General features: G+C 35.9%; 1 protein-coding gene across 1 annotated transcript in view; it reads left to right on the top strand.

The window, feature by feature from the left end:
• The window catches only part of cutlet (chromosome transmission fidelity protein 18 homolog), a 347,064-nt gene that overhangs the window by 34,918 nt on the left and 297,600 nt on the right, over positions 1-14,546 (top strand). The window contains exon 5 of the mRNA XM_090395883.1: positions 7,495-7,575. Coding sequence (XP_090252009.1) covers positions 7,495-7,575 — 81 coding nt within the window. The remainder of the gene's footprint in view (positions 1-7,494; positions 7,576-14,546) is intronic.

The following is a 14,546-nucleotide window of genomic DNA, read 5'->3' as shown; positions in this document are numbered from 1 at the left end:
CCATGTTTCCTATTTGCACAAGTTCAAAATTTTCTCGTTTCCTTGCTTTAATGACGAATCAATGAAATTTGATAATTTTTTCTTCATATTCAGCCTGCATCTTTTGTGATATTTTTGTTTTAGTCCTCATACATAGCTGGTTTCTCTTCATGAATCTTGAACACCATAATGTTGATCCAGTAAAGTTGGCAATCCCTCTGTTAGTGGCTATCGCTTTCGCTTGATGAATAATCATTTTTGTAGACACTGAAAGTCCTGCTTTTCTGTGGTCTAAAATCCAAGTATTCAGTTCTGCCTCAAGTTCTGTCCATTTTGTAAGTTATGTTTACTGTGAGTTGCTTTTTTTAGATCCTCTTCCTGATTCCGCCAAGTTCTTATCATTTTCTCAGTTGGGAGTAGCCCGAAATGCCTCTCTGCAGCCCTGTTTCCATGTTCTTTAGCATACGCAATTACACGTAGCTTGTATGCAGTACTGTAGCAATGTTGATGTTTTTCAGCCATAATTTGCTAAGAAATTTAGAGAAAATTTAACAGCAGAACGAACGCATCCACTGAACTCTACATAACTGGAATACTCTCACACACTGCAAGAAAGAAATCACGTAACTCGGAACAGAAAATTTCCAGAAATTAAAGTAATAAAAAACTGGGTATCGGCATATAAGACGCACCCTGTATTTGAGACATATTTTCAAAGAAAAAAAGTGCATCTTATACGCCGACAAATACGTTAATTAACTTAATGCCCTAGGTTAGATTCAAACCCACAATTCAATTTCTTTGTTGAATTCAAATAAAATAAAACTCTGTACACCATCACAAATAGCTGTTACTTTGTGTTATGTTTGAGTGCTCTTTACATAAATATATTTCTGATACCTGAGTATCCTGACCTCTTATTGATCATATTCCATTACCACAAATTAGTCATAATTAACAGAACAGTTTCTAATGACTAGCATGCCTGGACAGAACTGTAGGCATTATGAGTAAGGTAAGATAAAAATAAGAAATGTTTATGACAAAAAACATTTCACAATTGGCATTATATAAATAAAATGGACAATTAAACTCCTCTTCTAATTTTTTAATCATCTGCTGAAACTTCACTCATCATAGATGAACATATGAGTGCATTTTTCAAGCCTTGGAGATAATGTATCATCAATAACCTGTTTAATGCCAACTACTTTCCTTTTTGTCCATCATTTCTAGATGCTGACTTCCAGTTAAAATACAATCTATATCTATGTACTGAATGGCGAGTTTCAGATATGCCTCTCTAATACTATAGCAGTCCCTCCTTAACTCATGAGTATCATGGACTTCATGAGGTGTTGAAAACATTTCACAGGAAATCTGCCCTATGTAGACGTAGTTGCATCCCACATTTACATCAGATTGGACTCTCGGGAAGAACTCATCATGAACTGCTCAGTTAGGTTGACAAGGCCTGAAATATGGTAGGTTTGTCCTGATGCTCCTGCAAACATTCCTGAATGATCTCTGCCTATGACATAGAACATTATTCTGCTGGAAATAACATTAGCAGATTGTTGAACTGTGAACACAAAATTTAGCATGTATGTGCATGTTTTTCTTTTCTTTAATTTCAACTCCGAGTATTATAATTATTAAAAATACATTCTTTAAAAAAACGTTTGAGTTGGGATATATATATATATACATGAATTAATATCCTCATAACTCAAAATCTTATCAGTTTACTAATTAAGATAATGGGAATCAGATTAATCGGAGAACAGCTGAGTTTTGAAAAATAACAAAACATAAAAAGTTTTTCTTCTGACTGAATCAACTTCATTTAGATCACAATAAGTTTCTCTCTTAATTCAGTCTGAAGTTATTATTCTGAAAGTTCAAAGTAGATTATTTCTTAACTATTATTTTTTTTTTTCATTCTCACTGAATTAAACAAGTGTGTGTGCGTGCGGGGGGGTGAGAAGAGTAATGAAAATAGTAACGTCCTTCTGTCTGAATTATCTGTGATGAAGGTTTAACTATGTGAAATCCATTAGAATAAGACTACTAAAAGTACACTGCTATCTATCTTTTCATGTGTAGTCATAATAGTGGCAGGTTGAAAATGATTACACTATTAGGATTCTGTGTGTACATATTTAAAATTCCACTGAAAGAGATCTCCCCTCCAGGATATCTATTACTTATATTCAAGGTAATGCTGAATATGTTGCTCGTATCCCAAAGAAATTTCATTCTTGCAGTCATATTTAAACCTGTCAACCAAATCAGGTGCATTTTGCCTTCTTATGATCATTTACAACTGTTATTTGCTATCTGGATCCATCAAATTCCCTCTAACTGCAACTCATTCTGTTTCTGATAAACTAGCTGCTCCGATGCAAAACATATTTCTGAATTCCAACTCAATTCTGAATAACTTGAACTTAAATAAACATAAGTCCACGTTTCAGAACATGGAATTAATAATGCTAATTACTGGGTCCTTTGGGATGATGCTAAGCTTATAGATAGAATAAATTTAGTTTTAATCCTTTATCCAAGTGTGTGCAAACAAAGTTTGTGCCTGAAAGTATCTTCAGGACTGGGGTAAAGTGGTACAACACTGGGCAACTCCTTGCAAAGGTGGAGCACTACCAACACTCCTATCTCAGTATCTCCCATAATGCAAAACACATCTCCTTGCAAATATGTATAACATTAATAAGCTTTCAACATCTTTCTCTAAATCCAGAGTAATTCAATAAAAAGGTGGCACCGTTTGGCAACTCCTATAGGTAAAGATGACCTGCCATTGCTTCTGCCTTGTATCTCCACCTCTGGGCCTGACTCCCACTGAAGAGACCTCAGTAAAGGTCGAAACTAGTATGGGTAGTGGCCCTTCCCTTAATGCATAACATTATACATCTCCGCAAGGAGATGTGTTTTGCATCATGGGCGATACTGAGATAGGAGTGTTGGTAGCTTGCTCCACTTTTGCAAGGAGTTGCCCGGTGTTATACCACTTTACCCCTGTCCTGAAGATACTTGGATAAAGGTGTGTGCAAACTTTAAAGTTTGCACACACCTTTATCCAAGTGTGTGCAAACAAAGTTTGCACACACTTGGATAAAGGATTAAACTAAATTTATTATAGTCTAACCAAGTGAAAAATAAACTTTCAACATCTTATACATTGAAACGCCTACAAATCTTTCATTTTAAGGAAAGTGCTGAAATTCTTCTTGATCACCAGATCTCTATGGAGAATGGTTGGTGAGCGGAATGTGTTGTGAATGTAGACACACTGAATCAGATTGAGGCACGGTTGGATGAGTTTTGTGTATGAAAGTGTGTATCTCCTACTATGTACATAATATGCACATAGTGTACCTCTATGCTTTCATAGTCTAATTGGTTCCAGGAAACCATAGTTAAGTTAGCTATCATAAATCAAGCCCTATCTTACTGTGTCATGAATTTCATGGAAATACAGTTTGAACTATAGTAACACAATATAAACATTGTTTATTCAGGAAGTTATTGCAGAATGAGACAACTGAAATTTAGAGACAAGTTCATTACTTTCAATTCAGATTTGTGGAGGTTTAAAATTTTATGTTTCTTTTCTTTTTCTGCTTTCTGCTTCTGTAAGGATGTTATATTCTTAAATTCACTTTTCTTTTTTGATAATTTTAAATTAAGCTGATAATAAATGAATAAGGCAAAGTACAACAGTTCATTCCAACAGGCTGTAGACTAATTCTTTCTCTGAACTCATGAAGCGATTGGGACATGATAATTTTTAATGCAAATTTCTATATTTTTGTGACATAAAACTTACTTATCAGATTTGATTGATAATAACCAGGTTTTTAACTCGTATGCAATTGTTTTATTGATACTAGATGTATTTCCTCTACGTGTTGTGTTCACTGGGAGGTTACTTAAATTAAAAAAAAAAAAAGCAAAAAAATTAAATGTTTTCCAGCAGCAGTTAATATCTATAGTTGAAAAGACTGGAATGATAATCTAATCATGAGTATTCATTTCAGTCTTTTCAACTATAGATATTAACTGTTACTGGAAAATGGTTAATATTTTGTGGTTTTTTATTTATGCTAATAACCTTCCGATGATGCCATTAATCATAGAGACAGCAAAACATGTAGAGGAAATACATCTAGTATAAATAAATATTACATACAAGTTAAAAACCTGGTTATTATCAGTCAAGCAGATCTACTTATAGTGAAATGCAAAAATTAGTTATCAGATAACAAATAGACTATAGTGATTGAGTTATTAGAAAGCATTCATACCAGTTAAAATGTTTTCTTGGTCAGGCAGTAGCCTGCTATAAAGAGTCTGTAAAGAGAGAGAGCGCTGAGTGTATGGGCATACCCTCAGACTTATGCAAATTATCCTGAAAGGATCATGGAAAAAAAATTTTAAGTTAAAAAAATTTTCTTTAACATGTGTCTGTTACTGTTACATCACCTTACAGCAAATTTCCATAAGGTAGATAAACCTGCTGTATATTTGTGTTCATACATTTAAATACTTTTTAGTCTTTATACACTATCTGATCAGAAGTATCCAGACACCTACTCGAAACTGTAATCAGACCTTCCCTGTGACATGCTTTCCAGTGGACATTAATACTGGGTGGGTCCACCCTTTGCTTCTATGACAGCTCTAACTCTGCCAGGGAGACTTTCTATCAGGTGTCGGAACGTTTCTGGAGGAGGAATGGCAGCCCATTTTTCCTGAAGAGCTGTAGCCAGAGCAGTTCATGATGTAGGTCGTTGGGGTCTGGAGCAAAGTCAGCGTTCTCATTCATCCCAAAGGTGTTCTGTGGGTTTCAGTTCAGTGCTTTGGGCCGGCCAGTCCATTTCTGGAACATTATTGTCCACAGACCATTCCCTCACAGACCTTGCTTTATGCAGGTGGCATTGTCATGCTGATAGAGACAATAGTCATCACCAAATTGATTTTCTACCGTAGGCAGTAAGCAACGGGTCAAAATGGCCTTGTACCCTTCCACATTTAGATTTCCGTGTAGTGTTATGAGAAGGCCAAGTCCATTCCATGAAAAACAATGTAATGCCACACAATGAATTATGTTTTACCATGTTGGCACTACACGTGCTTGCAGGAATCATTCTCCAGGCATTTACCATACCCAGACCCTTCCATCGGACTACCACATGGTAAAGCATGATTCATCACTCCAAATCCTACGTTTCCAGTTGTCCACTGTCTAGTGGCATCGCTCTTTACCACTGCAGGTGGCGCTTAGCGTTCACAGGAGAAATGTTTAGTTTATGGACAGCTGCTCAACCATGAAACCCCATTCCTCTTAACTTTCGACGCACAGTCATGGTGCTGGCTGGACAGTTAATAGCACTGCAGAACTCCCAGGTGATTGTTTAACTTGATGTCTGGAAATTTCCACGAACCACCTTCTTCAATGCTCGATGGTTTAATGTCTGTCATTAAACGTGGCCTACCACAACAAAACGTGGTTTTGTTGTGGTTTCACATTTCCACTTCACAATTACGTCACCAACTGTTGACTTGGGCAACTTAAGGAGGGTTGAAATGTCTCTGACAGATTTCTTACTGAGTTTACATTTGAAGTCACTGAGCTCCCTTGACCTACTCATTCTGCTCATACTTCTTATCACTGAACAACACACAGCTCCGTGCATCCTTTTATACTGATAAGTGAGGTCATAGTGACATCTAGACGTCAATTTACGAATTACAGAGGGGTGTTTGGGTACTTTTGATCAGATAGTGTACTTTACCAGCACATGCAATTGTGTCTGGGAAAAAGGAAAAAAAAAAGTTGTAAACCTATTAAGTACTATAGATGGACTAAGGGTTTAAAACCACAACCACCACCACAGCTAGTATTTTTTGTCTGTAAATGATGTGTGTTCTGAAGGGCCGATTTGTCTGTGTGCAGGATGAAAAAGAGTTTCTGGGAGGAAAAAAACCCTGCTACCTCCGTATGAGATCGGCTAACTCACCTTCAATTGAAAAAGTCCATATAGAGATTCCTCCCATCATGACGGGAATCGAAGGGCGCAACGTACCGTAGTTCTTCCAATTAATGCAATTCTAATACAATTAACATATCAAGATTTCTTTTGTGAATAAAATTTTTCACATTCAAAAGATTAGATGAATTAAATATACAGCAGGATACAATTTTTTTTTCAATAAATTATGTCACATAGCTTGATGGTGAAAATTTATGAATCATGTTTATCTTAAAAGTATTAATTATGTTAAAACATTTGTTAATATGTTTTCATGTTAACCTACACAGAAGGAATGCATCAGGTTGGTGACTGTATTCAAGTGGATTGTATCATTCATATTTCACTAATATTAAATTCACTCACCACATCACCAGTTTATAGTATTGTCATATCTCACAGTTGATTCATTGGTTCATGCTGTTGTTGCTATTCCCTTGACAAAGTATCCTCTTAAAGTTTTCATGTGCCCTGTAATTCTTGCTTATTTTTAGTTAGAGTAGAACTTGTTTATTTCTTCACAAAGATTCTAATTGCATTATATGTTTCGCTATGCTTTTTGCATACTACTGATTGTGGTCTGTTAGAGTGCATGATTCTTTTGCCTCTGTTTGCTTCCTTCTTCAAACTGCTTCCAGTCACTGAACTATTTCACTGAATGATTTCTTGGTTTAAAATCATTATTACATGCTCTAGATATGTGAAAAAGATTTCTTGTTTACCACACAAAATCCTGCAAACATCTGTGAAATTTGTGAGCCAACCATTTTGAAATTTCTTGTTGAGAAACTTCATAATATAATATAGGATATCTTTGTAGCTTGGGCATTCGGTCAGAATTATATTAGTATACAAGTTTAGTCATGTCTGCATTGCTTAATGTAACAGATATTATTCTCCTGGAAAAGAGTTTATTTTTGTGGAGCCTTCCTGTTTTTGGTACTTTTTTGAGAATCATACATATATTAAATTATCCTTCACATTCATTTCCTTTTATATACTGTGGTAGCCATTGCATTGTGGAGGAATATACTAGCTAAGGGTGATGATTTTATTCCAGGTATTCATATTACTATGTGAAAGAGGGAGAGATGTTCTTGCAGAGCTAGGAGTACTTTATTTTTCTTTTATTATAGTATCAGAGCATATTGTTTTGGAGTAGTCTGTCAAAACATGTGGCTAATTTTGAATTGCATAAAAGGAAAGTAAGGGTTACTTGCTTCTGGCTATGTTCTTTCATAGTTTCATGCTTTCTAGTCCTACTGCAGGAATAGAAAGACAACGATTGGCATGTGATCTTTTATTTATGCTTTCCATTATGTAGTTCCAAATCAAACCATATGTTTTGATATTTTGAAATAAAACAGTTTTGCTCCGCTAATAATAAATGTTGTTTGAATTACACATAATGATTACTATTGCATTTATGTCTCTTTCAATTGAAGTATAATTTTTAATTTAGGAAAATTTTAATATAAAGAAAAGCACATCATCATTTCTTCAAGTTCCAATCAGAATTCTTCGGGATCAACTAGAACAAGAGGTGTGTATGTTTTTCTTTTTGTTAAAATTATATTCTATATTATGTTTTGAATACAGTTTTTGAAAATTTAGAGCCTTCATAGCTCATGAAGGAGTAAAGATATCCTTTGGAAAGATCTGGTTTTGAATCTTGTTTAGAACAGGAGTAATCTTTGAGGGATTTTGAATGGAAAGTGAAGCAGCCAGTTATAGCATTTGTATGTTTATATAAACATAGTATTCAAATGAGGTTAACTGCTCTATCTTATTATTAATTAGGTTTATATGAAGTTATGTTGCATGGCCATGACAGGTTGTTGAGCCTAACATGTTTGAGGCTCACTGATACTTATTTAAACAGTATTTAAATTTTATAAATATTAAATAAGTCATCATCATCATTATCATCATCATCAAATTCCTGCCATGTACCCTCAAGGGGTGTACAGGATATGACAGTACTACATGAAAAAATTACATCATTACTAACTTCCTATCTACAAGTTTACAATTTTCCTCCAAATCAGTCTGTTACTTGTCAAGACTCCAACATTATCAGATCTTATATTTCTATCGTCTAAGGCACATTGTACCGTATCAGTCCACCTATATCGGTCTTCCTCTGGGTCGTTTTCCTGCCAACCTGGCAGAGAACACTTGTTTTGCTAATCTTTCCTCTCCCATTCTATTTAAGTGACAATACCACCTGAGATTAGCTCTGCTAACACATTCCTGGATGCTGACAATGTCAAGATCTTTCCTAATATCCTCATTTTTAATATGATATTGCCATTGATGCCATCTGTTCACGCCTCTAATCTTTCTCAGGACTCTCATATCTGCGGTCTCTAGTCTTTGGTCAAGTGTTTTACTTCTGACCCAGCTCTCAGATCCATAAGTTAAAACTGGTTTGAACACTGTCTTGTATACAGCTAATTTATGTTCTGACTAATTTCTCTCTTATTCCATATGAATTTATTCAATTGACTTCCTACCATACCAGCTTTGCTGATTCTGTTGTCCATTTCTATATTTAATTTACCATCTTCAGTAAAAATCATGCCTAAGTAGCTGAAATGTTTTACTTGTTCCACAGGTTCTCCATTCACAACACAGTTGATATTTTCAATGATTCTGCCTATTTTCATTGTCTTTGTCTTTTTATTGCTGCCCTTCATACCATATCTATTACAACAGCTATTCAATTTAGTCAGAGAATCTTGCAGACTTGTAGCGGATTTATTTAGAAGTATAACATCATCCGTAAAGCAAAGAACTGACATTAACTTCTCCAATTTTGATATCAGGTTTAATACCACTTTCCTTCATAATGTGATCCATATAGATATTGAATAACAGAGGGGATAATGTACATCCTTGTCTCACACCAGATTTAACATTAAACCATCTTCCTGTACTTCCTTCAATTCTAACTGCTGACAACTCAAATAAAGAATAAGTATTCCTTGATATAATGCCCCATTGACACCATATAACTGCAGCATATTGAATAGCTTCTCTCTTGGCACCTTGTCATATGCCTTTTCCAAATCGACAACACTTAAATACAGATCTTTGTTATATTCCCATGCTTTCTCGACTATTTGTCGTAAAGTGAAGATCTGATCCTGACAGCCTCTATTTGGCCTGAATCCAGCTTGTTCTTCACCAAGCTTTTCTTCCACAATTCTTCTCAACCGTTTCTCAAGTATACTTGCATAGATCTTGCCAGGAACACTCAGTAGGGAAATACCTCTGTAATTCTCACATTCAGTTTTATTTCCCTTTTTATATATGGGTACTATGAGAGCTCTACTCCAATCATTAGGAATTTGTCCCTCTGTCCAGGCTTTCTGAACTATGCAGTGCAGCCACTGTAAGACTTTTATACCACCATACTTCAGCATTTCTGGTCGAATATCATCTACTCCTGTTGCCTTTCCACATTTCAAGCCTATGATGGCTTTTTCTACTTCAAGTATGGATATGTATTCCTGACTGCATGCCTGGTCAGTGTTTTTTATCACTGTGCTGTCATCACTGCTTATTTCATTTAGCAGTTTTTCAAAGTAATTACTCCATACTTCAAGGATATCTTTTTCTCCTGTTTTCATGTCACCTTTATCATCTCTAACTCCTTTTACAGCACTCTTTCCTCCATTCTTAAGCTTCTTCAACAACCTCCAGAATATTTTGCCACCTTCTTGATATTTATTTTCTATATTCTTGCCAAAGTCCTCCCATGACTTTTGTTTAGCTAGTTTTACACAGTGTTTAGCTTTCTTACATTTGTCTCTGTATTCTGTAAGAGTAAAAGCTGACTTATTTGACAGGAACTTTTGATATGCTTTCTTCTTTTCCTTCACTGCCTCTTTAACTTCCTGTGTCCACCAGGGAGTTCTGATTTTTTTATCCTTGCACACAACCTCACCACATGCCTCTCTGGCAGAATCAATCAATGTTTTCTTCAGAGTTTGCCACTGAATCTCCAAGGTTTGATTCCTGTTCTCAAACTCTTTCATTTTATTTTCAATAATCTTTCTGTATTTTAGTCTACAGTTCGCATCTGAGAGCTGCTCAACTTTTATTCGCTTTAAAACTTTCTTGCATGTTATTCTTTTCAATATGAAATTTAATTTTATCCTGCTCAAGACTAAATAGTGATCACTTCCAATTTCAAATCCTCTGTACACTCTGGTGTCCTGCACCAGGGAGAAAACATCACTATCAACAATAACATATTCAATGAGAATTTTCTTATTCCTAGCCTCTTCTCTCCATGTGAATTTGTGCACATTTTTATGTTGGAACATGGTGTTAGTAATAACCAGTCCATGTCCGGAGCAGAAATCCAACAGATATTTGCCATTATTATTAGCTTTGCTCTTTTCTCCAAATTTTCCCAAAATATTTTTGTATGTCTCACAATGATTTCCTACTCTGCTGTTTAGATCCCCAACAAGGACCAACTTTTCCTTTTTTCATTGTGTCAGTTGCTTTTTCTAAAGCATCAAAAAATTCCTCCACTTCTACCTTAGTAGAACCTTCTGTGGTACCTTAGGCACAAATAAGTCTCATTGTCCAGTTCCCCATTCTCATATTTGCCCACATTAATCTACTTGAGACTGACTGCCATTCAAGAAGATTAGCCTCGTATTTTGTGTTGAATACTATGGCTGCTACTCCTTTTCCTTGATTGTCATTGCCTGAATATAACATTTTGTATTTATTGCTCAGAAAGATCTCACCAGTTTTGGTCTTTTTTGTTTCAGTCACCCCTATTATGTCGATCTGGTACTTATCTAATTCCTCAGCTAGCTGCATTTCTTTGCCATTCAGGTTTCTTACGTTGATAGTACCGATCTTTAACTCTAGTGATGTTGAGTTGGGGTTTATTTTCAGATTTCTTCCAGTAGCTGACTTTTCGCTGTTCGCCCTGGTTCTCTGGCAAAAACAACGGGGGCCTTGTTTAACTGGGCGACACCCCAGCCGGCATGAAATTTTGTCATGTCTTACCATCATTTTTTATTTTGGTTTAACCAATAAGAATACAATTTGGTCGGCTAAATCCCAAATTGCCAGCCCATTCTCGTTTGTTCAATATCAATGTAGATACCCAACAGGGTGCACCACGAGAAGGTGAGGATTGGACATTAGTTCAGAAGCCCTAGTCAGTTCTCTGCATTCCTTTAAAGGCTATGTGGAGGTCTCCTCTCAGTTATACAGCTTTGATCCTTAAGCACCCCTATTATAAGTATTAATTTTAATTCATTTAATGAATAAAGTAATAATTTTAATAATTTATTTAACTGAGTAATAATTTATTTCATCTTCCCTAAATGCATTACACTCAGTGGACTGTCAGAGCCAATCAACTTTGCTTCATGTAAACATAATTAATATTCATATCGGATAATCAATCCTATGCAGAATTATCATCATCATCAGAACTCCATAGTCAGGAGACTGATTGCAAGAGGTCCCACTTTTACATGCACAGCTCGTTATGTCATTCACTGTTTCTGCACTCACTACTCTTTCAGACAATGCATTCCAATCACTCACCACTCTCCATGCAAAAAATCTACTTCCCCCTGTCCCTCTTCCCCTACTCACATCTTCCTTATATGCTTTCCAGGAATGACCTCTTATTCTCTCCCTGTCTCTAGATATTTTATGAAAAATCTCATCCACATTAATCTGGTAATTACCCTTTACCAACTTATATGTCATGATCATGTTTCTCCCCCCCCCCTTCTATCCACTAGGCTCTGCAATCTGCATTCTCTCAATCTGTCCTCATATTTCACATTCCACTTTGTCAAGAAACAGTCAGTCATCTCTGAATCATTTCAAACAACTCATCATCCTTTAGAAATCCAGGTGACTAAATCTGCGCATAATCCATGTGCAGCGTGATCAAAGCCCTGCACAATGGAATCATAATATCCTTATTCCTATACATCAGTGTTCTCTGCATCATTCTCTTATATGCAATGTTTTCCTCACAATTTTGCAAGATGTCCCTGAAATTTTAAGTTTTTATGTACCACTATATAATATGCTGTCTGTTTGTCAATTGTGTGCCTGTCTTGTAGGATGAAAAATATAGTTGTCTCTGTATGAGACTGGCTGTGTATGAGAATGCAATCAGTTGAAAAGTCTTTATATTATGGACTTGTATTTTATAGTCCTTATATTAATGGTACAAACTTGGAGGAAACAAGAGCAGCAATTCATAGAAGCAAATTCTAAAAAACACAATCTCCACAGAAAACCGACAAAATGGCCGTAAATTTAAGCCCCTGAATTAAAAACTTGGATAATGAATCAAAGAAGATTGATGGTTCCCATCAGTCTTCTTTGAATTCTTCCTCTTCCCCAAAAAATAATTTCTATCTTCAGATCTTTCTCTCACTTTTCTCCTCCCAAGCACTCTCTCTACCCACCCTTAATAATAATATTATACATATACTAGCCCCCCCCCCCGAGTTCCGGACCTGGGGTAGGCCGGTTCTCCTTGAATTCTGATGACGCGAAATCCCCCCCCCCTGCATAGGTGCCCAACCCCAAGTCTGGTAGGCCGGTTCTTCTTGAATTCAGATGACTCGAATTTTGAAGCCCCGAAAGGTGCCCCCCCCTCTCCTCAGTGTTCTGGACTGGTAGGCCGGTTCTCCTCAAATTTTGAAGACTCGAAAGGGGGGGGTTCCCTATGGCACCCAACCCCCCCCTGAGTTCTGGACTGGTAGGTCTGTTCTCCTTGGATTCTGAAGACTTGACACTCAGGGTACCCCTGAGTTTCAAAACATTTCAAATAACTTGACAAAAAACGTGACACAAAAACGTTACAAAAAAAGCCTTATCATTTTATATTATAGAGTAGATATAAAACCTGTTTTTTTTTTCAAATAATTCCCCACACACATTACTTTCCCCCACTTTCCCAAAATCCTCTTCCTTTAACAGCTTAACAGTAGACAAATGCGTATCTCCAGGATAAGGAGACAGAAAACAACGTCCAAAAAAAGGTATGTCCAAATTTTCCTCCTATATTATTCTTTACATGTTAGTTTTAACACTTCAGTAATGCTCTAAGATTTTGGGTAAAGAGCCAATGACATTGTAAAAAGAAAGGGCACTCCTAAACAAAAGTAGGCTATATTAGCCATTAAAATAATAGTTTATTTTAGAGGAGTAACATTGGAATTTTCCCAGAAATAATACCTAGTAAGAATAATTGTTTTTATCTAATAAATGGATAATACATGTTTTAAAATTTAAAAAAAAAAAAAAAAAAAAAAAAAAACACGAATATTTACATGAAAAATTTGATGCATAATTCATGCGTCTTATACTGTGAAGAATATTTTTTTTTTCCCAAAAATTCTATATGAAAAACGTGTTGCATCCAATACAATGATGCGTCTTATAAGGTGAAAAATATGTCAATTCTGATCAACCAAATACCATGTGGTAGCATTTAGGTTCCCGTCACTTCCACCAGTGATCAGCAGAACTCACTTATAATCAGTAATTTCCTCTGCTTTCCACCTAAATAGCCACAAAGCTCATAGAAAACTAAAAATAAACTTTCTCAACAGGACTCTAAACATGAAACTATCCCTTGTTACCTTGACCATAGTCTAACTTACTAGAAGCATTTGGAAAAGCTAAGTTAAGAATATCTGCCAGGAACATTATAAGCAAGCTGATAAGCATATAACTTTGGGTTGTAATGTATTGACTCTTAGAACAATAACCCCAGTTCTGGTCTTCCCTATTGTACAGTATTTTTTGCCAGTTTAGAGCTGAAGTCTCCATACAACTCTTGTGGATATACATCTTGACATAGCAATCAGAACCATCTCTTGTACCTACCTTAAGATCTACTCCTCTCCCATGGTTACATATTTTTTCCCATATCACTCCTCCATACTAAAGATGAGAAGAAGAAGCTATCATCAAAGAAATAAAGAAAATCAGAAATAACATGTACCCTCCTGTACATAAGATATCTCTCCAGCTTGCCACCATACCTTCATGTCTCTTGTGTGGCTTGTGAAAATGCCAGATGATTTTTCCCAGTAGGACTGGTGGTGAAGACTCTGAAACCAACTACAAACAAGTACCTGATTACAGATCTGACTATCAAACCTCTAGGATTCAGTCTACCTCAACACCTCTGAAGCGCTAAACAGATTTAGGACATGGCAAGACTGCCACTGTTCCCACTTATTACATTTGTGGGAAATTTCTCAGTCATCCTTTTGCATGTATGCTGTGCAGACTATGCATCATATCAGTGATGACTGCCTTATGTATTCCTTCCCTGGAGGCCTCAGAAACTTGCATTTACTCCCAGATAATTCCATCGATTGATTAACTGAACTTTCAGTTTGTATATAGTTTTGCTCATTAATTTCTTGCATTTTCTTCATATGCTAAATAAATAAATAAATAAATGTCCTGTGCTTACATGCCAAAAGTATACAG

The sequence above is a fragment of the Typopeltis vanoorti genome, chromosome 7 (genome assembly GCF_054136105.1).
Source record: "Typopeltis vanoorti isolate ZY-2024b chromosome 7, IOZ_Tvanoo_1.0, whole genome shotgun sequence".
NCBI lineage: Eukaryota > Metazoa > Arthropoda > Arachnida > Uropygi > Thelyphonidae > Typopeltis > Typopeltis vanoorti.
Note: the sequence above shows the minus strand (reverse complement) of the source record. Positions and strands in the feature narration are given on the sequence as shown.